This window comes from Notamacropus eugenii, chromosome 5, assembly GCF_028372415.1.
Source record: "Notamacropus eugenii isolate mMacEug1 chromosome 5, mMacEug1.pri_v2, whole genome shotgun sequence".
NCBI classification, from domain to species: Eukaryota; Metazoa; Chordata; class Mammalia; order Diprotodontia; family Macropodidae; genus Notamacropus; species Notamacropus eugenii.
In genome coordinates, this window is record NC_092876.1 from 94,860,976 (window position 1) to 94,887,065 (window position 26,090).

Below are 26,090 nucleotides of genomic sequence, written 5' to 3' on the forward strand. Positions count from 1 at the left end.
ACGACCGAACCCCCGCGGGCCCCGCCCTGTCCTCGTTCATTGGCTCCGAGCTCCGGGGGCGTGGCCTAGACCCCGCTGATGACGCCGCTTGCCCCAGACCATTTCAGTTTCACTTTCTGTTTGCTCTAGTCCCACCTAGTCTGAGGCGGGGCAGCAGGGGGCTACGATGGCCGAGACTGGCTGGTTCGGCGCTTGGAGCCCCTGACGTCGGAGGAGCTGTAGACGTTCAAGCTGTTCCTGGTGGACTATCTACCCCGCGGCCGCGTGGAAGGGGCCGATCGCGCAAAAGTGGCGGATCTGCTGGTCAGTTCTGTTGGGGAGCAAAAGGCCTGGGAGCTGGCCCTGAGCATCGGGGAGGAGACGGGTCCGAGGGAGCTGGGGGAGCGAGCCAGGAAGGGCCCAGGGTCCGCCGGAGGGCTGGGGCTTCCCCCTCCCCTTGGCGCGGCCCCCTAGGTTCCTTCCTTCCTGCCTGCCTCCTTCCTTCTTTCTTTCTTTCCTCGGGTTCCTCTTTTAGGGCTTCTCCCCGACCAAAATTACCGTATAGTGGCCCTGTACGGGCTCTGTGTTTACGGGTAGTTTCCCTCTACGGACGGTAAGCGTCTTCGGGGCAGGCGCTGTAGATTTGAATGTTTTTATCCCCAGGACCTAGCCCAGTGTTAGGCGCAGTCCTAGGTATTTAATTATCTAACAGTTTCCGACTTTTGAATTTAGAATTGGAGGATCCTTTGGGGATATGGGGCGCAGGGCTGAGAGGGGGACGGAGGGCCCCTAAATGCTTCCTCCTAACTCTCAGGATGGGAGGAGTGAGTTCAGAAATGCCCCTGATGTGGGAAAGAAGCTCTGGGCCGTGAGCAGAGTTCGCTGGTGGCAAGAGAAGTTCAGGAAGTCGGGGGAGGACCTGAGCCTGGGAGCTGGCTCCGAGCATGTGGGAGAAAATGGGGCTGAGGGAGCTGGGGGAGGACTCCCTCTCCCCCTTGCGAGGCCCCCAAAGTTCCTTTCTTCCTCCCTCCCTCGCTCCCTTCTTTCTTTCCTTCCTCGGAATCCTCTTTTAGGGCTTCTCCCAGACCACAGTGGCCTTAGGTTCACTCTGTATGGATTTGGTGTTTACAAGTAGTTTCCTCTACAGAATGTAAGCGTCTTCAGGGTAGGCACTATAATTTTTTAATGTTTGTATCCCTAGGACTTAGCCCAGCGTTTGGAGCAGTCACAGGTATTTAATTATCTAACAATTTCTGACTTTTGAATTTAGATTTAGGGATACAGGGCTGAGATAGGGAGGGAGGGCCACCTCTGTGCTTCTTTCTAACAATCCAGATGGGAGAGGTAGAGTTCAGTAACTGTGACTAGATGCTGGAGAGGAGGAACATCTGGGACATGAGAGTTTTCTGGTGGCAAGAGAAGTTCAGGAGAAGGCAATAGATGGGGGGAAGGAATTGAGGGAAGGGCAGGTGGGAGATCTGGGAGAATGGGATAATGGAGGAGATTTCAGCAGTGGTTTCAGCTGAGGAAAGGAGAAAGTGAGGTGGTGGGGACCAGTGGAGGAAGGAGGTGATGAAATGAAATAGGTTAAGCTTTGATCAAGTATTGTATCTGAGCACAAGGAAAATGTCTTGAAAAGAGCATGATAAGAATGTTGAATTGAAGACAATTCTCTGGGAGCAGGGGTAGAAGTTCTTTGCTTTTTGAAAATGAGTGCTGAATAACAAAAAGTCAGTCAGATGCCATGCACAGTATCAAGGATGAAAAAGAATTTGGTTCAATTAAGTAACCTTTTGTTGTTGATTCATGACTTTTCATGACCCCGTATGGGGTTTTCTTGGCAAAGATACTGGAGTGGTGTGCCATTTTGTTCTCCACCTCATTTTACAGATGAGGAACCTAAGGCAAACAATATTAAATTACTTGCCTAGAGTCATCCAGCTAGTAAGTGTCTGAGGCAAGAGTTGAACTCAGGAAGATGAGTCTTGCTGCTGACCAAAGGTCCAGTGCTCTATCCATTGTGTCAGCTAGCTGCCCAAAACCTTAATGAGTCATTATCAAAAGGTAATGTCATAGGTCTGTAGAGAGGTCAGAAGTGTTCTACACCCTCTGTGTGCCTATGTCTCCTTCTGTCTAGGACTTGATATTCAGGTTCCCTTGATCAGGGAGGAGAGAAGAAACAAGAAATAGCCAGAGTAATCCATTAAAGTTCTAAAGTGGAGACAGTGAAGTAGTATCTTTGAAACAGTTGTGTGATATGTGTGATCCCATCTCTCACTGGGTTTCCCAGACTAGTTCAGCCTTACCAGGAAACACTAAATCACAAGTTCTCTATGCACTTAAAACTTCCCATAAGAGCCCTGGTGTGTGTTGCATGGTTTTGCTCACTTAATTTCAGTCTCCAGTATGAACATCTGAAGTTAATTATTAAAAAAGTTAGAATTCCACATTTATCTTAGAATTTAAGGACAGAAACCAACAGGAAAATAACGTTTAAGACAAGCTTCTACTTAGCTGGAGACAAGAGGGTCCTAGAGTCTCTCCTTTCCACCACCTGGACAATGCGGAAGATCCTCCCACTGCCTTCAGGAAATCTTCTGTAACCAATCAGACTGCAGATATCTCTCTCTCTCTCTCTCTCTCTCTCTCTCTCTCTCTCTCTCTCTCTCTCTCTCTCTCTCTGTGTCTCTCTGTGTCTGTCTCTCTCTTGTCTCGTTTCCTCCTGATTCTCCACATCAGTAGTATAGGAGTGACTGGCACATAAACCAATGTTTAATAAATGTCCATTGTTTAATTGACTCACTATCTCATATACTTAGCCTTTTAAAGTTTAAAAATTATATTATTGTGTTTGTGTCAACCAACACACCTTTATTTGTGTAGTTTGTGGTGCTTTGACCTGGCACATTTCATTCCAACTCCCCAGGTCCCAAACTGAAATCTACTTACTTTAATCTCCCACTTATCTATTTATGTACCAGATGAGTCTCTCATTCTCTTCTGATTTTTTTTTTTTTCTTACAGAGGATCTTGGATTAGTTCCTGCCCTTCCAGTTCTTCTAGCCTCCTCAGGTCAGTAACCATTGTCACTGTAGAAGTCTAGTCTCATTTTTTGTTTTCTTTCTGTCATCCTATAGCTCAGAATCTCTATTAATGGGTCCCCTACTAGTAAAATTTAAGAAGATGTGCTGCAGGAACCTGGACCATTTCCCCAGCCATTGAGGGAATTAAAGTCTTGTGGGTTATAGTAGATAACATACCTCCCAGGAGGGCAAGTCAGACAAATACTGGCAGTACCCTTGTTTAGTAATAGGGTGGAATAGTCAGACCTACACTGTATTGATTGATGTTAGAGGTAAAAGAGAAGTGCCAGACTTTATTGATGAAGAAAATATTTAAAATACCAGAGAAATAAAATAAGTTCCAATGAAATAATCCTCCTAGATTGGCCAACACAGTTCGAACATCAGTAAGCCATAAGAGCTAACCTGACAGCAGCTACTCTCAGAATATAGTTCTAAGTTTATGGGGGTCAACACAACAAAGTCATTGAAAAGTTAGTTAACTTTAAAAGTAACAAATAGTTTTCAGTTTTTGAAATTATGAAGTACATAGTAGTTAGATTTCTACAAAGTAATGTACATTTTTAAGTATATCTAATTGATGTTTCTTGAATATGGCCTTATTTGATTACAACTAAATCAATTCAGCCTTTCAGTAAACAGGCTCACTGTTCTTGCTCTTGGCATATTTTTCTGATTGTCCCCCATGCCTGGAAAACTCTTCCTTCATCATCTGCCTCTGTTGGTTTCCCCAACTTGTTTTAAGTCCTTAAAAGCCCCCATCTTTTAGACTAAGGTATTCATGACACCTCTTAATGCTTTCCTCTCTTAATTATTTTCTGTTTAGCTTTTATGTAGCTCATTTGTACGTATTGGTTTGCAAATTTCCCCAACTTCATGGTGAGTTCTGTGAGGGAAAGGACTGTCTTACATCTTTTTATGTCCTCAGTGCTTATCATGGTGCCTGACATATAATAGACACTTAATAAATATTTGTTGACTGATGAATATTCTTATACATACATGCATACGTAAGCATGGACATGAAGTATACACACACATGCACACACATATATACATAAATCCTGACATACATGAAAATATACATTTACATCCATATTTACAGGCTCCAGAAAGCCATTCTGGGTTCTAGAGACTTTCTGGTTCATGCTACTTTGCACACTGTAGCTCACGACTCCTATGTCATTAATATGTTTACTTTTACTAGCCATCACAATAATACCCTTCCTTTAACTCCGAGTCACACCAAGAAGTAACAGAGAGTAGATGTGTCAAAAATGTGGCCCTCAGGCTACATGCAGTGCACAACACTCCTGAGTATAGTTTGGAATGGATTAAAATGGTACTGGAAAATATTTAAATGAATTAAATATAATAAAATGTTGATAATATATTTTAAAATTAAGAAATGGCAATCCTTATGTACGCATTAGTAGCACCCATTTCTATTTGTGTTTGACACCAGTAAATGGAGACAAACTCATTCCCCTACAAATCTACACTCTCAGAAGTAGAATGTCCTAGGGATATTATATGGGCTATATATACTTGGAGATTATATATAACCAGAGCACGTGTATTGAGGGGTAGTTAACATTAGCAATGCTGAGACCTGCCAATGGCATCTGAAAGTGTCATTGATAGATGTAGTACACTGCTGTCTGCCAATTTTTCTCACTGTTGGGTGCCATACCTCATGGGCACCTTCTAATCAGGTGGCATAGTTCCACTTAAGTTAGTCTTCAACTCTCCAGCTCTCTTTCTGGCTACGTACTACAGCTGGGCCTCCTAATACAGCTGCCAGGTGGTGCAGTGGATAAAGTGCCAGGAGAGAAGAGATTTACTAGGTGGAAGAGATCCTCTGACTACTAAGAGGTCTTTTCCTTGTACCTCCCCTGATAGTGTCAAAGGCAGGATTTAAGCCAGATCTCCCCTGACCCCATCTCCAATGCTGCCTGTCTAGTGCTCCTTTTCTCATCTATTACTGCTTTAATATTCTACGTTTTATTGTGGGTCCCCTCTCCCCCAAAAAAGTACAAACAATAGGGTAAAATCAAAAGTCCACCCATTGAAGCAGCAAACGCAAGAATATTAACAAGAACATGAGGCAGTACACATGTCTATCATACAAAAATATTGTCAGTATGGTTAGGAGCAGTTTATGTCACTCTTCCCCTGACCTAGCAGTCATTATAATGAAGTCGGGTTCTGAAACTCCCTGGGGAATACAGGGGGGCAGGAGTAGAGAGGGAGTAATTAGACAGTAGTTAGGCTTTGAGATCAGCTATACCTTGGTTCTCATTCAAGCCTGTGTGGATAATAGAAACTTTAACTAATAGACTAATACCCTAACTCCCTGGAAAGAAGAGGCCACCAAGAATCTTCCAGTAGAATGCAGAGTGCATCCCGGTTCATCATCTGAAAGAAAAGTTTTCTCATCCAAAAACCTGAGATACATTGGAGAGAGGTTCAATCCCATATGGAACACATGCACTAATTTCCATCTTTCCACAAGCCCTGACAACTTATAACCTCCCCTCAATCTGGATATAAATATAGATCTATTTAGGTGATACACACCCATATAAGAAATCAGCATAAAAATTATTAAATGCATAGGAGTTATTAAGATCTTTGAGAGTATGAGTGTAGAGAGAGAAGGGAAGTGAGAAAACCTGAGGACACACTCAACGTTTAATTGGAGACAGAAGGGTAGTTACTCGTTATAGACTGAGGAGCAGGAAGAAGAACCAAGAGAAAGCAGTGTTTTAGAAGCGAGGGAGAAAGAGGTTATCTAGAAGGGAAATGGAGGTTGGAAGTGTCAGACACTTCAGGGAAGTCAGGAAGAATTAGGATTGAGAAAAAGGTTATTGCAGAAATACAGATAGATTGTACACACCCAGGCCTGGCTTCAGACCATTCAAAAAAAAAGGGACATACATACATCTACACCTACACACATATATACGTACCAGGAGGGCCAACGTAGGGAAACCTGTCCTATGTCTGATTTTCCCCATTGAGGTCTAATGGGTTCTGTCATGTGCTACTGTCACAGAGAATTCAAGGTACCACTTGTCACTCAGGTATTCTGTTGTGTCAGTCATGAGATCTGTGGCCAAGGGCTGGACCCTTCTCATGTTACTCTTAGAAGCCCATCAGTGATCCTGATTGGCGTTGATATTTCCTCCCTGTGACATGGCTATCAATCTATCCTAGACACTGTCACCAAGACAGCTTCCTTTGGTTTCTGTCCTGTCTCCCCCATTTCACCTGCTACACCAAGTCTGTTCTCCCCTAGGTAATGATGACTCAGATGAAACATTCTTGTTGTTTGTTTGTCATTAGAGTTTTATTCTACTCTGTTCTCTGATCTCCATATTAAGATTTACCATGCTCCTCTCTATGATTGGCAGTCCAGGGCCAATTCAGACAGAAATTACTGGATCTTTGAGTAATGCCACCCACCCTCACAAAGAGAAGTGGTTCTCCTCTCCTCAGTGCCGTGGAGTTGTATGTAATAGTCGTTCATTCCTCTACTTTAAATGCTTCCATTCAAAATATTGTTGTCACTTTAACCTTTATCCCACACTCATGCCCTAAAATACCATTTCAGTAGAAGGTATGCCATAGCGTGAACAATAAGAGACACAAGCAGGCAACGCTATACGTAGTAGATGAATAAATGGGAGTGTCTCAATGAGCAGAAACCAGTGACCTAAGCCATACAGGCCCTTCTTATTGTTCATATGATAATGGCAATAACTTAATGAGAGGAACTTCCAGCCTAGATTGTCATTCACTCCTATGTAAACATCAGTTGTTAATTAACAATAGTGTAGTGGTAGTCGTGGTAATGTTATGATCCAGTAGCTAGAATGTTGCAGTTGGGCACTTATATGCATACATGTAAACATATGTGTGCGCATATGTATATATTTGTATATGCAATCACACATTCCATCCATATGCATGCCCTCATACTTTGAGACATTTATGCTTTTCCCCATATGACCTTCATGCCTTTGAATCAGGTAATGGAGGTTTACTATCATCATCACTTCACTGAGCTAGAGAGTAGCATAGTATGGTGGAAAAACCATTAGATTTATAGTCATAAGAGCTCACTAATGCTGCCTAACTCTCTTTACTTATTTTTTTCTGGGCCTCAGTTTCCTTTTATGTAAAATGAAGGAGTTGGAACTAGCTGGATTCCTGAGGGGCCTCAAAGAACATTGCTTGAGTAGTTGGATAATTGTTGCTCCAATTAAAAAAAAATCCTAACTGTTCATGCTGGAAACATATGATTTCCTTGCTGTGGCCCTCTATCCATATATGGCTTAGAATTTAATCTTGAGAGTAGGGATCATTTTAGGGTTGGTATTTATATACCCAGCAAGCACTACAGACCCTACCAAATAGTAACTGCTGAGTAAATGTTTGTTGCTAGGTTGATCCCATTGATCCATTACAACTTTAAGTGCTGTGGGTCTGGGATGGGGAGAACCCCTTGAAAGAAATGGTACCTGCCATCACTGACAAACATTGTAATAGCAGTAGTTTTAAGAACATCCGCTACAGATTTAGAAGGACCTTGAAAAAAGGACTGGCTCTACATGGCCCAGTATAAACATAAACACACATCCAAAAGATCTGACCACACTAAACTGAATAAATTGTTAAACCTGAAGCCCTATTAATCCACCTCAATTCTACAAATAGTTATTATATACCTACTGTGTGTTAGGCACTGAGATACAAAGACAGAAGAAAAACAATCCATCTTCCAGGCCAAATCTTTTCACTTACCCCTTAGACTGTTTTTTGACGTTGGCACTGACCCTGCTTCTGATTCCAGCATTATCATCTGCTCTTGGTCCCCCAGGTCAGGAAGCTGTTTCCTAGTTGCCAATAATGACTTGTATGTTTCTGACCCCTTTCTGTTCATTTCTAGTACACCATGAAAGAAAATATATTTACATGTTCACATATACACAGAGATCTCTACATGTACATAGCATATACTCTCCCCCTCATCTGTCTGTCATCTCTCATACAATGTCACATTGAATGATTTAAATACACTCCTATTTGCATACACTTTTCCTAACACACTCATCCATGCATGTGATATACATATCTATAAATATGTTCATATACATGTATGTATTCACCGTTCCCACTTATTCAACCCAAATGTTGTCCTGAATTCTGACCAGACCAGTCTGTGGAGCCATGTTTATTTGCCACCAGACCCAGACTAGGACATGGAGAGAGTTTTGAGTCTCCTGGGAAAGGGGAACAGTAAAGACTAGAGAGACACACCTTCTTCCCTGTCTGGGCAACCCCAAGACACAGAACAAAGTACAAAGCTACAAATTATGTAACTGTTTGTGTCAGTCAGCAGGCATTTATTTGTGGAGTTTGTGGTTCTGAGACCCAACACATTTCATTCCAACTCATCAGGGTCCAGTTGTAATCCGTTCCCTAATGCTTTTCTCCAACTCCATTCCTACTCTCAGCATCCAAACGTCTCCTTATGCAATAGATGGGACTCTCACGGTCTTCTGTTTTTGTTTCTCGAAGGGGATCTTGGATCAGTTTACTGCCCCAGTTCTTTCAGCCCTCCCAGGTCATAGACCTATGGTGTCTTTCAGAATCTAATTATCAGTAATCTTGAGCTCAGTCTTGAGCCCCAGGAGAGGAGGAGACTTGTCTCTTGGGATCTTTGAGGGTTACGACAATCCAGTGATCAATTAAGGCAGTAAAAAGGCAGGATCATGTCAGTGCTCAGCAGCTCAGGGATAGGGGTTGGACTAGAAAGAAAACAGGTTATCAAATTCCCGTGTCTTCCCCTACATTCAGTTGTGTTCTGGTCTGCAGCATGTTACAGGGTAAAAAAGATGAAAAATGAATGCTATCTGGGCAGACGTAGAGAAGAGTTAAGCCTGGGGGAGTAGGGGGTAGGGGGAGGTAGGCAATAATAAGAGTTAAGTGGAGTTAATCAGGAAACCTTTTTGGAGGGGATGAATGTCTTATGGGGTAGGAAAGGAAAAGAAACAAATGGATTGATAAGAGAGAGGGAGGAAGGTATTCCCAGTGGGAGAATCAGAGGTCTGAAGAGTGTGAAGAAAGGGGTTTCAGTGTTGAATGAGGGGAAGTTTTCGAACCAGAGTAAAAGCATAAGCTCATAGAAAGTAGAGATAGGAGCAACAAGACCAGGTGAGGAAGCTAAACAAAGTTTATAATAAATTCAGATTTTTCTTAAGTACCTCTCTTGGCGCCCATCCCCCACCTACCTCCTCAAAAAGTACCTACAGTGCATAGATGGGGGGAAAAAGTGTACACAACAGAAATTTATTTTTGCATGCAAAAAGTAGTTTTTTTAATTAATAAAAATCTATTTTCTCTGTATTTTCTACACCCCGCCAACTGAAAAACAAAAGCAAAACTCTTGTAACAAATATGCATAATCAAATAAAACAAATCCCTAAATTGTCTGTGTCCAAAAAGTTTAGGTTGCAGTCTCCTCCCCTGAGTCTATTAACTCTGACAAAAGGTGGGTGGCAGTTTTATCATGAGTTCTCTGGAAAAATGATTGGTTATTTGTGTTGTTTTGAATTCTTCTATTCTAAAGTTGACTTCATTCAAGATTCAGCTCAAACACTACTTTCTGTAGAAAGCTTTTCTATTCTTCCAAGATGCTAATGCTCTCTCCTATAAGGTATCTTCCATCTAATCTTTGTATATTTTTATATATCTGATTTTATGCATGCTATGTACTGTATTACAATGTAAACTCCATGAGGACAGGGATTGTTTTTCCTTTTTTTTTTTTGAAGTCTGAAATTTAGCATGGTACCTGAAAATAGTAAGTACTTAATGAATGATTATTAATTGATGGAGTAGATGAAATCATTTCCTAGAAGAACTTTACAATGACTTCCTAGAACTAAAGGGATGAATTTGGAGAATTTAAAAAGGGAAATGGAGATCATCAAGAGCTACCTTGGTGTATCAGTAAGCACCCCGATATACATGAGGGGGCTGCTATCACAGGTTCTTAGATCTGCATTTATAAAAGGAAAGGCAGCTTTTGAGGGGTCAACAATCATTTTAATTACATTCAACATACAGGGACTAACACACAGGCTTCCAGCTGTCTGACCATTACATACATACAAACATAGCTACCAGAGAGGGAAGCACCAACATCTGGGTTTTCAAAACCCAGCGACTGCTTAGCAGCTTCCCACAAACCTTCCAAAACTAAGCCTCAAAGAAAACCTCCCCTCAGAATATATATATACTCTCTGCCGTCTTGACTCAGTGCCTCATTAGCAATCAGCAAAAGGTGTGGGCCTTTGTAGGAAACAAGCCTCCTCTAATCAAGCCTAACTCAGTAGTCCCACCTGAGATCTACCAAGGGGCGGGAAGATTTTTAGCTCCCATTACACTTCATTAAAGATAAATAATGCCAGTCTAATCTCATTTCCTTCAAGGGATAACCATAGTACTAGTACAGCTAGAATTAAGTCATTTGACAGTCTCTCTTGCTAGTTTTGTGGATGAGATGGAAAGATAAGGGCTGGGGCAATAGTTCCCAAACTGTGAACCACAGATCCCTGTAGGGAGGTTTCCTTTTTTTTTTTAAATGAAGTCTGTAAATCCAACAAAGTATATTACTGAAATGAGGATCAATCCTGTTACATATTTTCTCAATTAAAAGAAAATAATAGTACAGTGCTCTTAAGTGATAAATCAGAGGGGAGTTGTGGATTTGCTAACTGAAATCCCAGATTCTAAATGTGGGAAAAAGTACCAATAAAAATATTATAAATGCTAGGTCTGTCGAAAGAGCTATATACGTATAAAGAGTTCCTCTTATTAAGATTAGTACTAGGCTTTAGGGAAGCACTGAGATATGACAGAAAGCACCTAGGATTTAGGGTCTGAATTTGAACCTAAAGGCAAGTCAATTCCTAAATAGAACTTCAGCATCAGTTGAAATTGTAAATGAAGGGGCAGAGTGAAGATGGTAGAGAGAAGCCAAAAGTTGCCTTAGCTCTTCCCAGTTGGCCTTGGCAACAATGTTAAATCAGGCCTCTAAATGGATTCTGGAGTGACAGAACCTACAAAAAATCAGAGTGAAGCAATTTTCCAGCTTAAGAAAACTTAGAAGGATTTCAGGAAACATCTCTCTTATTTGGCTAAAAGGAGAGCATAGCTCAATGCAGATGGTGTCCAGGCAAGCCAGCATGAGGCTCTTAGTCACAGCACAGATCAGTAGCCGAGGCCCTTTAGTTTTGACACACCTCCAAACCTGACAGAGAAGACAAATTGCTACCCTAGAAACCAGGCAACAACAGGCATGACCAAACCAGGCCACCCCAATACAGCGAGCAACCTGCCAGCACCTGAGCCCTTAATGTACAAAGCTAGTAACCAGGCCACTACTGACACCTAGAATGTGAAGCTTGGGAGAGAGTCACTTGCGCCCCAGGAGCAGAGCTCAACTTTAAAAACCACAAAACAGGCAAAAGAGAAAAAGCAGGAAGAAAAAAGAACCTTGATCTTGGAAACCTTCTGTGGTGACAGGGAAGATGAAAACACAAACTCAGAAGAGGACAGCAATATCATAATGCCTCCATTTGAAACAGCAAAGGTGGAGGGGGGCAGGAATATGATCTGAAGAACCAGAAACCTTCTTGGAAGAGCTCAAAAAGGATTTTAAAGTCAAATACAAGAGGTAAAAGAAAAATTGGGAAGTGCAATGAGCAGTATGCAAGAGAGTAAATAGCTTGGGTGCAGGGATGGAGGAAGGACAAAATTTGATTGAAGAAAACAATTCCTTAAAAAATGCAACTGGCAAAATAGGAAAAACAAAATCCACAAAAGAAAACAACTCATTAAAAAGGAAAATTGGCCAAATAGAAATGGAGGTCCAAAAGCTCACTGAAGAAAATAATTGCTTAAAAATTAGAATGGAGCAGATGGAAGCTAATGACTTTATTTCTTTCTCGAGAAATTATAAAACAAAACCAAAGGAATGAAAAAAATAACAGTGTGAAATATGTCATTGGAAAAACAACTGACCAGGAAAATAGATCGAGGAGAGACAATTTTAAAATTATGAGACTGCCTAAAAGCCATGATCAAAAAAAAGAGCCAAGACATTATCAAGAAAAGCTCCCCTGATATTCTAGAACAAGAGGGTAAAATAAATATTGAAAGAATCCACTGATCACCTCCTGAAAGAGATGCAAAAAGAGAAACTCCTAGAAATATTGCAGCCAAATTCCAGAGTTCCCAGGTCAAGGAGAAAATACTGCAAGTAGCTAGAAAGAAACAATTTAAGTATTGTGGAAGTACAATCAGGATAGCACAAGATCTAGTAGCTTCTACATTAAGGGATCGCAGGGCTTAGAATATGATATGCCAGAGGTCAAAGGAGCTAGGATTAAAACCAAGAATCACCTACCCTGCAAAACTGAGTATAATACTTCAGGGGAAAAATATGGTCATTCAATGAAATAGAGGACTTTCAAGCATTCTTGATGAAAAGACCAGAACTGAAGAGAAATTTTGACTTTCAAACACAAGAATCAAGAGAATCATGAAAAGGTAAACAGGAAAGATAAACCATAAGGTTTATGTACTTACTTACTTATGTACTTACTAAAATTGAACTGTTTACATTTCTGCATGGAAAGATAATATTTGTAATTCTTGAGACTTTTCTCTGTATTTGGGTAGTTGGAAAGATTTATACATATAGACAGGGGCTCAGGGTGAGTAGAATAGGAAGGGTTGATATCTAAAAAAAATAAAATTAAGGGATGAGGAATATATTGGGAGGCGAAAGGGAGAAATGGAATGGAGTCAATTATCTCTCACATAAAAGAGGCAAGAAAAAGCTGTTTTAATGGAAAGAAGGGAGGGAGGTGAGAGAGAATGACCCTTACTCATCAGATTTGGCTTAAGGAGGGAATAACATGCACACTCAATTTGCTATGAAACTCTATCTTACAACACAGGGAAGTAGGGGGCAAGGGGAAAAATGGATAGTAGGGGGATGATAGGTAGCGTAAATGGGAGGAGGGGACTGTTAGAAGTAAATACTTTTGAGGAGGGATGGGGTCAAAAGAGTATAGAATAAATAGGGGGGCAGAATAGAATGGAGGGAAATATAGTTAGTCTTTCACAGCATGACTTTTATGGAAGTCTTTTTCATAACTACACATATATAACATCGAATTTCTTGCCTTAGTGGAGAGGAAAGAAGAGAGAGAAGTTGGAGTTCAAAATTTTAAAAATGAATGTTAAAAACTGTATTTACATGCAACTGGGAAATAAGACATACAGGCAGTAGAGTATAGAAATCTATCTTGCCCTACAAGAAAATAGAGGGGGTGGGGATAAGGGAAGGGTGGGATGTGCAAGAGGGAGAGCAGATTTGGGGGGAAGGGGTAATCAGAATGCACACTGTTTTGGGGTGAGCAGAAGGGAGAGATAGGGAGAAAATTTGGAACCCAAAATCTTGTGTAAATGAATGTTGAAAACTAAATTTAAAAACAAAACAGGTGTGCAGTTAAGAAAGGATATCCTTACCAAAGTGATCTAAGATGAGCCAGCTCACCAATGGGGTCCTGGAGTTTTCCTCACAAAAAAATAGCAAGCTTGACCAACATGAGAGCTCAGGCATTGGAATAGGGAGAAAGCCACAGGACTCACCAGACAAGTGGAGTTTGGACACCAAAGAAATAAATCTCTGGTTGTACGCAGTCATTTCCCACTGGTATTTGGAGAGTTAAATGACCCAGAATGTCTCCTCATATCTTGGCACTTGCTTTGTACATATGTATTTTCATCTTATCTCCCTCACTAAGCTCCTTGAGGGTACAAACTGTCTTTTACCTCTTTTTCTGTCCCCAGGGTTTGGCACAGAGCCTAGTACAGGGAAGCCCACTTAATAAATATTAATTGATCAATTGATTAATAGTTGTTACAGCAACGGATGAAATCATCCTGTCATGGGGTTGGGCCATAATGTTAGGCCATTAAATTATTGGAGATATTTCTACATTGTTACTCCATCAAACTATAGTGTAATGGTTATAGCTCTTATTTTTCAAGGGAATGAGAGAAACACCTGCAAGGCTTGTGCTCATTCAGTAATTCACACTTAATACAGTGTTGAGCATAATACTTGGAACACGGTAGACACTTTCTAAATGTTTATGCCTTGACTAGACTTGAGTTAACAGAATGAAAGTAATTAGGTGTCAGAGACTATTGGTGAGGGCCCAAGCAGCTGTCGGTACATACCAATAGAAGTGGTAGAAAATGGAAAAAATGGTGAAACAGTGGAGGCAAACTCAGGTGATGGGAGCCACATTCAGGACAGTCTTACAAGAGAGTTGTGCATGTGGAGCAAAGGTGGTGGATTAGGGGTAGCCACCCAGCTGAATTCTCCCAATATTCCCCACCCAACAACTTTAAAATAATTCTTCAAATCAAATTTTGGAGCAGCAGAGCAAACAAGTCATGGTGAGATACTTTTCCAGCCTAAGAAAACTTACAAGGATGGCAGGAGAAGTCTGTGAGACTGGTTTGGAGGTCTGATGAAGTTCCATCCAGAGTCCACATACTGGACAATGTTGGACCACTGGTCAAAAAGAGATTACAGAGGACCTTTTGCTGGCACTTGGCACAGATGGTGCTGATTGACAACTCTATTGCCCATACACAGTCTTCTCTGCCCTGCCTTGCCCTACTCCCTCCCTCTCTCCCCCTCTCTCTCCCCCTCTCTCTCCCTCACACACACACACACACACACACACACACACACACACACACACACGTATAGAAATGTAACTTACCTAACAGGGAAATAGGAGGGGAAAGGAATAAGAAAAAAGGAGGGTGATGAAGAGGAAGGAGGATTAAGGGAAGCAGTGGTTAGAAGCAAAAGAGAGTAAGGAACCAAAGAAAATGGAATGGAGGGAAATATGTGGTTATCATAACTGAATGGGATGAGCTCACTTATAAAACAGAAGCAGATAACAAAATGGATTAAAAGCTGGAATCCACCAAAATGTTGTTTACAAGAAGTAAACTTGAAACAGGAAGACATACAAAGTTCAAATAAAGGGCTTGAAAGGAATCTAAAATTTTCAACTGAATTTGGAGGGGAGGGGCCTCAAAGAAGAATAACACAGAGTTGAGTGTAAAATTCTATCTTACCATAAAAGAAGTAGCAGGGGAAGGGGATAAGAGAAGATGTTTCGGGCTGGTAAAAGGCAGGGTATATTTGGGGAGGTAAAAGTCAGAAGCAGAACATTTTTGAGGACCAAGTGAAAGGAAAAGAAAGAAAATAGGACAAATGGGGAAAATAGGAGAGAGAGAAATATACAGTAATCATTACTGTGAAAAAAATGACAGTAAATTTCATAAAGAATTGATTTTCCCAATTATACAGAAAACTGAGTCAAATTTGTAAAAAAAGGAACCATTCTTCAATAGTCAAGGCATATAAACAGGAAGTTTTCAGCCAAAGTAATAAAAGCTAACCATAATCATATGAAAAAAATGCTCTTAAGTCATTATTGATTAGAGAATTGCAAATTAAAACAACTCTGTGCTACCACCACATACCTATCAGGTTGGCTAATAAGACCAAAAAGGTAAATGGTAGCGATGTGGGAAAATTCAAACATTCACTATTGAAGTGGTATACTGATTCAACCATTTTGGAACTAGGCCCAAAGGACCTGTATATCCTTTGATCATCAATTCCACTACTAGGTCTGTATCCTGAAGAGGAAATGCAAAAATAGGTACAAAAAAAATTTATACCAGCTCTTTTAGTGATGGCAAAGAATTGGAAATTGAGGGGATGTTCACTAATTGGGGAACAGCCAAACAAGTTATTGTATATGACTGTGATAGAATACTATTTTCTTTTAAGAAATGACCACCAGAATGCTTTTTTAAAAATCTGGAAAGATGTACATGAATTGACGGAAAATAAAATGAGCAAACCAGGAGAACACTGTGTAGTAACAACAATATTATATGATAATCTGCTGAATGATTTACTGTTCTCAGTAATACAATTATCTTAAGACAATTCTGAAGGACATATGATGAAACATCTACAGAAAAAGAGCTGGTGGAGTCTGAATGCACATCAAAGATGTGTTTTCTTTATTTGGCAGTGGAGGGAGGTTTGCACTGTCTGTGTTTTCTTTAATAGCATAACTTACGAGGAAATAGTTTTGCATGACTACACATGTATAATCTAGTTCAAATTTCTTGTCTTCCTAATAGAGGAGTGAAGGGGGGGGTGGAGAGGGAGAGGATTTGGAAATGAAAATTTGATAAAAAGAATGCTAAACTAGTTTTTACATGTAATCAGGAAAAATATAAAGTAAAAAACTACAAAGAAGTGAGATAGCAATCGTGATCTCAGAAAAAGCAAAAGCAGCAGACGTAATCAAAAGAGATCAGGGAATAATATTTTGCTAAATGTATTGTAGCCAATGAAATAATTTTAAAACATTTTAAAGCAAGTTTCTCTAACAAAGACTTCATTTCTCAGATATATACTGAGTATAGCACTGAGTCAAATTTATAAAAATGAGAGCCATTCTCCAGTTGATAAATAGTCAAAGGATATGAATAGGCAATTTTCAGAAGAAACCAAAGCTATCTATAGTTATATGAAAAAAATGCGCTAACCCACCATTAGAGAAATACAAATTAAAACAACCCTGAGGTGCTACCTCATACTATCAGAAATGACAAACACTAGAGGGGATAAGGGAAAAAGAGGTACAATAACAAATAGTTGTAGACTTGTGAACTGGTCTAACCATTCTGCAAAACATTTTGCATTATGCCCAAAGGATTATCAAACTGTGTAACCTTTGACTAGAAATACCACTACTGGGTCTATACCCTAAAGAGATCCAAGAGGAACGTACAGAAATGCTTTACAACAGCTCTTTTTGTGGTGGCAAAGAATTGGAAATCAAAAGGGATGCTCATTGATTGGAGAATGTCTCAACAAGTTGTGGCATATAATTGTGGTGGAGTACTATTGGATTATAAGAAATGACAAGCAGGATACTTTCAGAAGAACCCAGGAAGCAAAATGAAGAGAGCCAGGAACAGGATAACATTGTACACAGTTAACAGCAATGCTGTGATGATGGTCAACTCTAATCAGTACAATGATCCATCCAATAAATTCCAGAGAACTCATGATCAAATAATGCTATCCAGCCCCAGAGAGAGAACTGATAAACTCCAAGTGCAAACTGAAGTATAATTTTCTCACTTCTTTATTTTTCTTGCTTTTTAAAAAATATGACTAACAGGAAGGTGTGTTTTGCACATGTATCATTGATATATTGCTTGCCTTCTGAGTGAGTTGGGGAGGGGTAGGAGAGAGATAATTTAGAACTCAGAATTTAGAAAGAATGTTAAAAATAAATAATGAATTTTAAAATAAAAAAATGAAAAGAAAATTTAAAAAAAAGAAAGCAGAGGAAATTTTTGAGGCATCATGTTGGTGATAGAGTGCTGGTCTCAGGAACACCTGAATTCCAGTTCTGCTTCAAACATTTACTACTTGTGAAAACCAGATCAAGGTACTTAGGTTAATTAACCTCCTTCAGCTTATTAAAATGGTTAAATTGTAGCTACCTCACAGGTTTAAGTGCAAATGAAATCATAAATGTGAAGGGCCTTTAGCAAACCTCAGTGATATGGAAATGTGGTTGTTATGAGGCATAAGGCAAGTGTGAGCCACTGCCCTGTATTCAGGCTTGAAATGATCATTGCACTTATTAAAAGCTACACCTTGCTTATGTGCATTCACATTATTTCTTGATAATTCCTTGGATGCCTATACTTCAGGGAACTTCCTTTCTTTAGATTACATTCGGTAGCCTAACCCTGAAATTCAGATTTCTACTTTAGTATCCCTGTCGTGGACTATTCCTGAGGCTGGGGAAGCCACTCTCTTTCTGTTTGTCTCTTTAGCACCTTGTTGCTCGAGATCATGGCTGTGCTGAATGACTTTTGTGACTTCCCTGCTACAGAGACAGTGAATACTGTGGATACATTTAACCTTCCCCCAGTTGATAGTAATTGTCAGTTGCAGAGATCAGAAAAAATGAAGTTTGGGTTCAGGTTGGTTTGCTTAGATGCTGAGATCCTGTTGTCAGGCCTTTCAGAAATATGTTACTCTTCAGTAAAAATATCTGGTCACTGCAATAAGAACTGGAGCCTTCCTCTAGCTTTACACTTAGGAAGTGCTTAGGAGACTTGTGATCAAGTGGTCAGTGGAATGCAATTCCTCTTCATTATTTCTGAGGTGTGAACACTAGATTGTACTCAAAGTGGCAGCTATGTTAGGTGTAGCTAAATGAGATTAGAGTACAGAGAAGGTAGGGGAACCAAGCACTGAGGGCTGGTCTTTGTGAAGGAGGACAAAGGATTTTTTTTTCTACTGTCCCACTCATCATGAGGTTGGCGATTCACACTTTATTAATGTGAATAGGAAAAGGTAGGAGATCTTGAGAAAAGCGTATAAAAGCCCAGTACTGGCTGACTTTTAGAGATCTCTGCTCAGAGCCTAGACTTCATCTGGAGCTGTGTTCCTGACCAGGAAGTCTAGCAGGACAGCAGAGGTGAGTTTCTTCCTAGGGAAGTGTCTTTTTCATCACGTCTGTGAATATTGAAACATGGCCTGGAGTCAGTTGGAGATATAGGGTTTGAATCAGTGCCTATGACATGATTAGAGCTTCATGACCATGGTTCAGTTAACTGATCTGCCCAGCCTTCAGTTTTGTCATCTGTTAAACAGGGATTTTGATACTTGTGATATGTGATCTCACAAAGTTGAAAGTATCAAATGGGATCATACAGAGACAGGTTATTTGTCATGGGGTTTGCCTGATACTCCAATTAGATTACACTCACTCACAGGAGGAGTAATATCTTCATTCTGATCCATGGCTACGATGGTCTGAATTATCTTGGCTAGTGAGATTGGCTGCAATTGAATTCTTGGGGTGGTCCTGAGGTGGAGTCTGGTGCCTGTTGCTTTCCTTGACAGTACCAACCTATACATACAGTAGGCAGTCAGTCAACAAACATTTGTTAAGCTCTTCTCATCTGCTAGGCATTGTGTAGATTCTGGGGATTAAAAGAAAGGCAAAAATGTGTTCCCTGCCCTCAGGGAGCTCATATTCCAATGGAGGAGACAGCATGCAAACAATTATTTATACAGAAAATATGCGGTATGTAAATGATGGGTAATCACTGAGGGAAGGGGGCAAGGGGTGATGGGAAAGGTGATCCAGAAAGTAGCACGTTAGAATTGAATTTGGAATGAAACCAGGGAATTCAGTGGATAGAGGCAAGGAAGGAGAGCATTACAGACTTGGGTAAATGTCGTACAGAGTCAGACACCTCACTCCTCATAGGAACACTTCTCATCAGTTGCAGCACAGTCTTCCACGATCCAGTTTGTGGGTCCTTGTCACTTGCATTCTTTCTTTACAGCCACTTGCACTATTTTTTCTTTGACCTGGAAATCTAGATTTTAGCTATGACCTTTTGTGTTATTCACAATTTTACAAACACTAACAAGCACAAACATTTCTAAATACAGAGAAGAACACTAAAGGGATTACATATGAAACCAAATATCTCTATTGAATTCATCTGGCTTTTATTTTCAGAGGTATATAATAAATTGTAAAAATGAGTTTTGAAGCTGTACTCTTTGTGTCTCTTGAAACCTTTTATTCTCTTGTATCCGTTTTGTGTGTGATGGTACAAGGGCCCTCTTTAATTTCTTTTTCATTTTCTCTTTCTATCTTTCCTTTTTCTTTCTCCAGTTTAGCATCACTGGTTCTAGTCCTCTTCTTTCTTCTAATTTTCCCCATAGAACCAAGTAAGCAAAGTTAAGAAAACGAACTCAGATTGGCCATGTCCAAAAATACATGTCTCAATCTGCCCTTCAGGTCCTCCACATCTCTATCAGGTAATGAGTTGCCTGCTTCATCATTGCTACTCTTGAGTCATGACTGCTCATTGCACAGATCCTTAAATCTGTCAGTTTTTTGTAACAGTGTTGTAATTATTAAATTATTCTCCTAGTTCTGCCCATTTTGTCGTGTATCACTCCATGAGTCTTTCCAGGTTTCTTACACTATAATATTCCATTCCATTCCATTTCATATTCCATAATTGTTTCAGCCATTCCTGAATTGATGGGTTTTGACTTTCTTTCAAGGATTTGCTAGAGTGAAAAATAACACTGTGTGTGTGTGTGTGTTTGTTTGTGTGTGTGTATCCTTTCCATCTTTTATTGCTTTGGGGTATATATACAGTTGGGCCAAAGGATATATACAGTTTGATGACTTTGGGGATATAGTTTCCAGAATGGTTAGACCAGGTTACAACTCAATCGATAGTGCATTAATTTGCCTGTTTTCCTGCAACCACTCCAACCATTTTCATTGTCTTTTATTGTCATCCTTACTAATTAGATGACTCTTAAAGTTTTAATTCGAGTTTCCCTTAGTGATGTGGAACTTTTTTTTATGGCTGTTAATTACTTTGATCTTTATCTTTGAGAATTACTATGCATGTCCCTTAATCATTTAGAGAATGACTTTTAGTCTTATACTTTTGAGTCAATTCTATAGTATCTTAGATTTCTGACCTTCATCAGAAAAACTTTCTAGCAAAGTTTCCCCTACCCTCCCACCCCCTCCCCAAGGTACTGATTCCCTTCTAAATTGAACTACATTAATTTTGGTTGTGCAGCTTGGTGGTACAGGGGAAAGAGCACTGAACTTGGAGTAAAGAAGAAGTAAGTCCAGATCTGGCCTCAGACACTTCCTATCTGTATCACTCCAGGTAAGTCACTTAACTTCTACATGTCTCAGTTTTCTCAGCTGTAAAATGGAGATAATGATAGCACCAGTATTGATGTGTGTATAAAAGTGAGATCATATTTGTCAAGTACTTTGCAAATCTTATAGTACTATGTAAATTCTAATTATTATTGAGCTCCAAATTCCATTTTATGTAATAAAAAGTGTCTACTTTATCTACAATAATTCATCATAATCTCTTCCTCTCTTCATACCTCTGAGAGGAATTTCCTCCTTTGGACTTCAAATTTATTTGGGATGTGATTACTTTTAATGGATAAATGATAGATAAACTATAAAATGTTATGTTGTGAATTGTGGCTTAAACCTAGTGTCTGCCCAAATGCTTTCCAAAATTCTCTTAACAGTATTTTTGTGGAATGGTGAGTCCTTTAAAAAATCATACAATGTCTTTGGGTTAATTGGACACTCCTTACTTTGTAAGTAAAAAATCTTTCCACAAAAAACAAGCAAACAAACCAAAACCCTCCATGGTAGTAAAGCTATAGTATCCTGAAGCAGGTTGAAACAACTACCATTTTTGCCAAAGAACCTAGTCTATACTGAAGCTGCAGGTCCAGTAGAAAAAAGAATGGGTCAGATTTAGTGGTAATAGATGATAAAAGAGGGTCAATTCCCATTACTCCTTGGACTGACATCAATTTCAGAAATGTCAGACCTGTAGTATAGCGCGCGCGCACACACACACAGGAATAAGTGGATATTTCCTTAAAGAGATAATTTACTAGCTTTCTAAAACCAAGAGTCAGCATTATATGTAAAAAGGAACAAACTAGAGGCCTTTACAGTAAGATCAAGGGAAAAATCAAATTTGTCTATTATCACCACTGCTGTATTATAGTGCTAGAAATGCTAGATATATCAATAACATAAGAAAAGGAAGTTGAGAAAATATTTAAAAAGTAATAGAGATTTTCTTTGCAGATACACTGAAGTCAAATCTCAAGACAGTCACATATCAAGCTCCTGCTGCTGACTAGGCAAGATGATGCTGAGCACCAAAGGAGAAGAAGGTTTCGTAGTGAAGGTCCGGGGTTTGCCTTGGTCATGCTCAGCCAGTGATGTCCAACACTTTTTCTCAGAATGCAAAATTCTAAATGGGACATCAGGCATCCATTTCATCTATACTAGTATGGGGAGACCAAGTGGAGAAGCATTTGTTGAACTGGAATCTGAAGATGAAGTCAAACTGGCACTGAAGAAGGATAGAGAGACTATGGCACACAGATATGTCGAAGTTTTCAAGTCAAATAAGGTTGAAATGGATTGGGCATTGAAGCATACTGCTCCAAATAGCCTTGACACTGCCAGCAATTGCTACGTGCGCCTTAGAGGACTCCCATTTGGCTGCAACAAGGAAGACATAATTCAGTTTTTTTCAGGGTTGGAAATTATGCCGAATGGAATAACGTTGCTGGTTGATTTTCGCGGGAGGAATAGTGGGGAAGCCTTCGTGCAGTTTGCCTCCCAGGAAATAGCTGAAAAGGCTCTAAAGAAACACAAGGAAAGAATGGGGCACAGGTACATTGAAATCTTCAAGAGCAGCCAAGCAGAAGTACATACTTATTATGATACTCCTCAAAAACTAATGACTAGGCATCGTCCAGGTCCTTATGATAGACCTCAGGCTGGCAGGTACCATGACAGTCTTGGTAGAGGAGCTGGGATTGAAGGAATGAGGTGTGGTGCCTATAAAATTGGGTATACAGATTATTACGACTACAATGGATATAGTAATGAGTATTACTTTGGAAGAGACCTCAGTTACTATTTAGGAATGGCTGGTCATAGCTATGGAGACAGCTGGTCTACCTTCCAGAATCCAGCAGGTCATTTTGTACACATGAGAGGACTACCTTACAAAGCTACTGAAAATGATATCTATGATTTTTTCTCGCCACTCAAGCCTGTGGGAGCATACATTGAGATTGGACCTGATGGCAGAGTGACTGGAGAAGCAGATGTTGAATTTGCTACTCATAAAGATGCTGTGGCAGCTATGTCAAAAGACAAAACAAATATGCAGCACAGGTACATAGAACTCTTCTTGTATTCTATTGCCGAAGCAGACAGTAGAGCTTATGATCCCCAAATGATGGGAGGCATGGGCTTGTCAAACCAGTCTAGCTATGGCAGTCCATCGAGCCAGGAGTTGAATGAAGCTTATGGAGGAGCCTACAGTAGTCAGATGAGCAACTGTGACCAAGTTTTACAGGAAAACTTCAGCAATTTTTCAACCGCAAATTACATAGAGAGCCAAGGAGAGGTGAACACCAGCGACAACAACTTGGGGAGCTTTGCATCCATGGGAATGAGTAGAATGGAAGAAATACCTGGCATGTCCACTACAGGAAGTGAATCAGTAATATAGCCTGATTATTGATCCTTAGTCAACTTTTTAAAAAAGAAAAACAAATAAAAATGACGCTTTGCAATACAAGCTTATGGTTTATGCTTAACATTATTGTAATCAGAATTGGTTTTTTTTTTAACTCTTAAGTTAGATATTTTTAGAACACAGGAAAGTATTCATTCCTGATATAAGCAAGCTGAATAAAGATGTGTTGAGGCTAAAGCAATCTCAGTTCTGTTATATATTACTCTTATGCCAGAAATGCATTTTGGGAGACATGGTTTTTAAAAATAAGTTTATTTTTTCAACTACATGTTAAAAAAACCAGTTTTGAACATTTTAATTTTAAAACTTTGAGTTCTGAATTCTTTCCATCCTTCCCTTCCCCCTACCCCAATAGAGAAGGTAACTAATTTGCTATAGATTATACATGCACAGTCACGCAGAACATATTTCCATAGCCATGCTACAAAAGAAGACAGCAGGTCATGAAGAATCAGACATGACTGAAATGACTCAACAACAAAAGAAAACAGATTTTAAAAAGCATGCTCTGATCTGCATTCAGACCAACTCAATTCATTCTCTGCAGATAGACAAGAATTTTCGTCTTTCAGAATCGTCTTGGATCATTGTATTCCTCAGAAGAGCTAAGTCATTCATAGTAGATCATCACACAACGTTACTTTTACTATGTACAGTGTTCCCCTGGTTCTGCTCACTTCATTTTATGTCACTACATAAAAGTCTTGCCAGGATTTTTATAAAACCATCCTACTCCTCATTTCTAACAGCACAATAGTAATCAAAATCATATCTCACAACTTGTTCAGCCATCCCTCAATTAATGGGCATCCCCTGAATTTCTAATTCTTTGCCACCATGAAAAATGCTGGTATAAATATTTTTAGACATACAAGTTCTTTTCCTTTTTCTTTGATTTCTTTGTGATATAGACCTAGTAGTGGTATTACTGAGACAAAAGAAACGCAATTACATAGCACAATTGCTTTGGGCACAATTTCAAATTTTTCTCTCAAATGTTTGGATCGGTTTGTAACTCCACTAACAGGCTCAGTTTTTTCATATTCCCTCCAACAGTTGACATCAATTTAAAAAAAGCACAACTGTTTGATTCAAAAGGGAAATAAATGTCAGGTTCTAGTTTATTTCCTTTGCCATCATATAAGGCACATTTAAGGTTTGTTTCTTTTTAAGTCTATGAGGACAAACTTCAGAAACTATGGATATTCTAGGACGTTGGTCTTGGTGTTTATATTAAAGTGTGAAGCATTGATTTACATCTTTTATTGGATTGGAATTTCCTTGTAGGTATGTTGTATCGAGTGAAATTTGTTAACTAAACTTTCAAAAATTGAGGGGTTGGATCCAAGATGATGGAGTAGATGCAGAACCCAGCCAACTCTCCATTTTTTAAAACTGATTTTTCTAATAATAAAATGATGGCATTGGGTTGGATGAGGCAGAATCCAAATGAGAGAGGACATAGCTGGGCTTGCCTCTTGCTCATGAGATCCATCCTGAGGAAGATGACAGTTCTCTGATTTAAGGGAAATTCTTATCACTTTAATAGTGTAACACTGAGCACTGGTTTTAAGAGTGATTGTGAGGTTAAAAGAAATTGTCATTGTAAAATGCTGATTTGTCTAGCAGGAAAACGGGGAGGGGGGGATCATAAAAACAATAGTAGAAAAGCAGCATTTTTGTGGCACAGAATATTCGTGAAGAAAATGAACACAGAGTTGTAAGTTGTCCCATACACATGAGCTGGCCTTGTTTATGTGACTCCTTGCTAGATTTCTCTGCGGGGGCTCCATCTCCCCCACTGCTAAAATAGGAGAATGTGATGCAGTTTAGCATGTGGACTGTGATGTGATCAATATTGTATTTCTCTTATCTTGTGCATTGTTGATTTTACAATTATTCTTGTTTCATTTTCTTATCATTAAATAAAAGTTTTGTGTTTGAGCTAATGGTATTACTATGACTGATTTTGTATAAATAGGAAACATACCAGTGTCAGGAACTGCAGTGATAGTTAGCCCCACCTCCTCATCCCACCAACACTATTATACATAATAGGACAAAAAAAAAAAAATGACTTGCACCTTGTCCCTGCCCAATATGACCATAGCTCCTGTGACTGTAAACTACTCCATACCTGTTGATGTCACCTGTCATACCAGTATTGATCCCAAAAATCTCTGCAAACACTGTCAACCACATGATTACAACTGCGCTTGCTAGCTCACCATTCAGTACCTGGTAGGAACAACCAGAGGCATGATTAGTCAGTCCACATCTCAGAGACTCCAGCCGTAAATAGTGTCTGCTTGGTCAACCTCTTCCTGGCTAGGAGCCACCTCAACCAAACTGGTGTCAGCACCTTTTGACCAGCAACACCATTGACCAGGTCCCCTGACTTGGCCACTGTGAGCCTCCTTTCCCTGGGGTTGTATATACCCCATTCTCATCCCAGGGGGTCCACAGATTGTTCCTCAGCTGGAAATCCTAGATTTGCCAATGTGGGTTGAACTGAGGCACATCTCTTGCCCCTTACTAATGACAGATGTAAACCCCAGGGATCCATGGACACAGACATGGTACAACTTGCTAGTAACATTTTGCTGTAAAAAGATTGGTGGTGTGAACCCTTAGAGACTCACTGTTTCT

At 39.8% G+C, this 26,090-nt stretch overlaps 1 protein-coding gene across 2 annotated transcripts; it reads left to right on the forward strand.

Moving 5' to 3' along the window:
* Nucleotides 1–18: 18 nt before the first annotated feature.
* On the forward strand, nt 19–25,390 carry LOC140504860 (heterogeneous nuclear ribonucleoprotein H2-like). 2 transcript variants are annotated; one of them, XM_072610227.1, is made up of 4 exons: nt 19–303; nt 3,004–3,051; nt 20,913–21,005; nt 21,968–25,390. In XM_072610227.1, exon 4 carries the CDS (start codon nt 22,029–22,031, stop codon nt 23,412–23,414), a length of 1,386 nt encoding a protein of 461 aa, XP_072466328.1. In that variant the 5' UTR covers nt 19–303; nt 3,004–3,051; nt 20,913–21,005; nt 21,968–22,028; the 3' UTR covers nt 23,415–25,390. The 2 variants fall into 2 exon arrangements, with proteins under 2 accessions (XP_072466328.1, XP_072466329.1); XM_072610228.1 differs by lacking the exon at nt 19–303 and adding an exon at nt 485–592.
* Nucleotides 25,391–26,090: the final 700 nt, after the last annotated feature.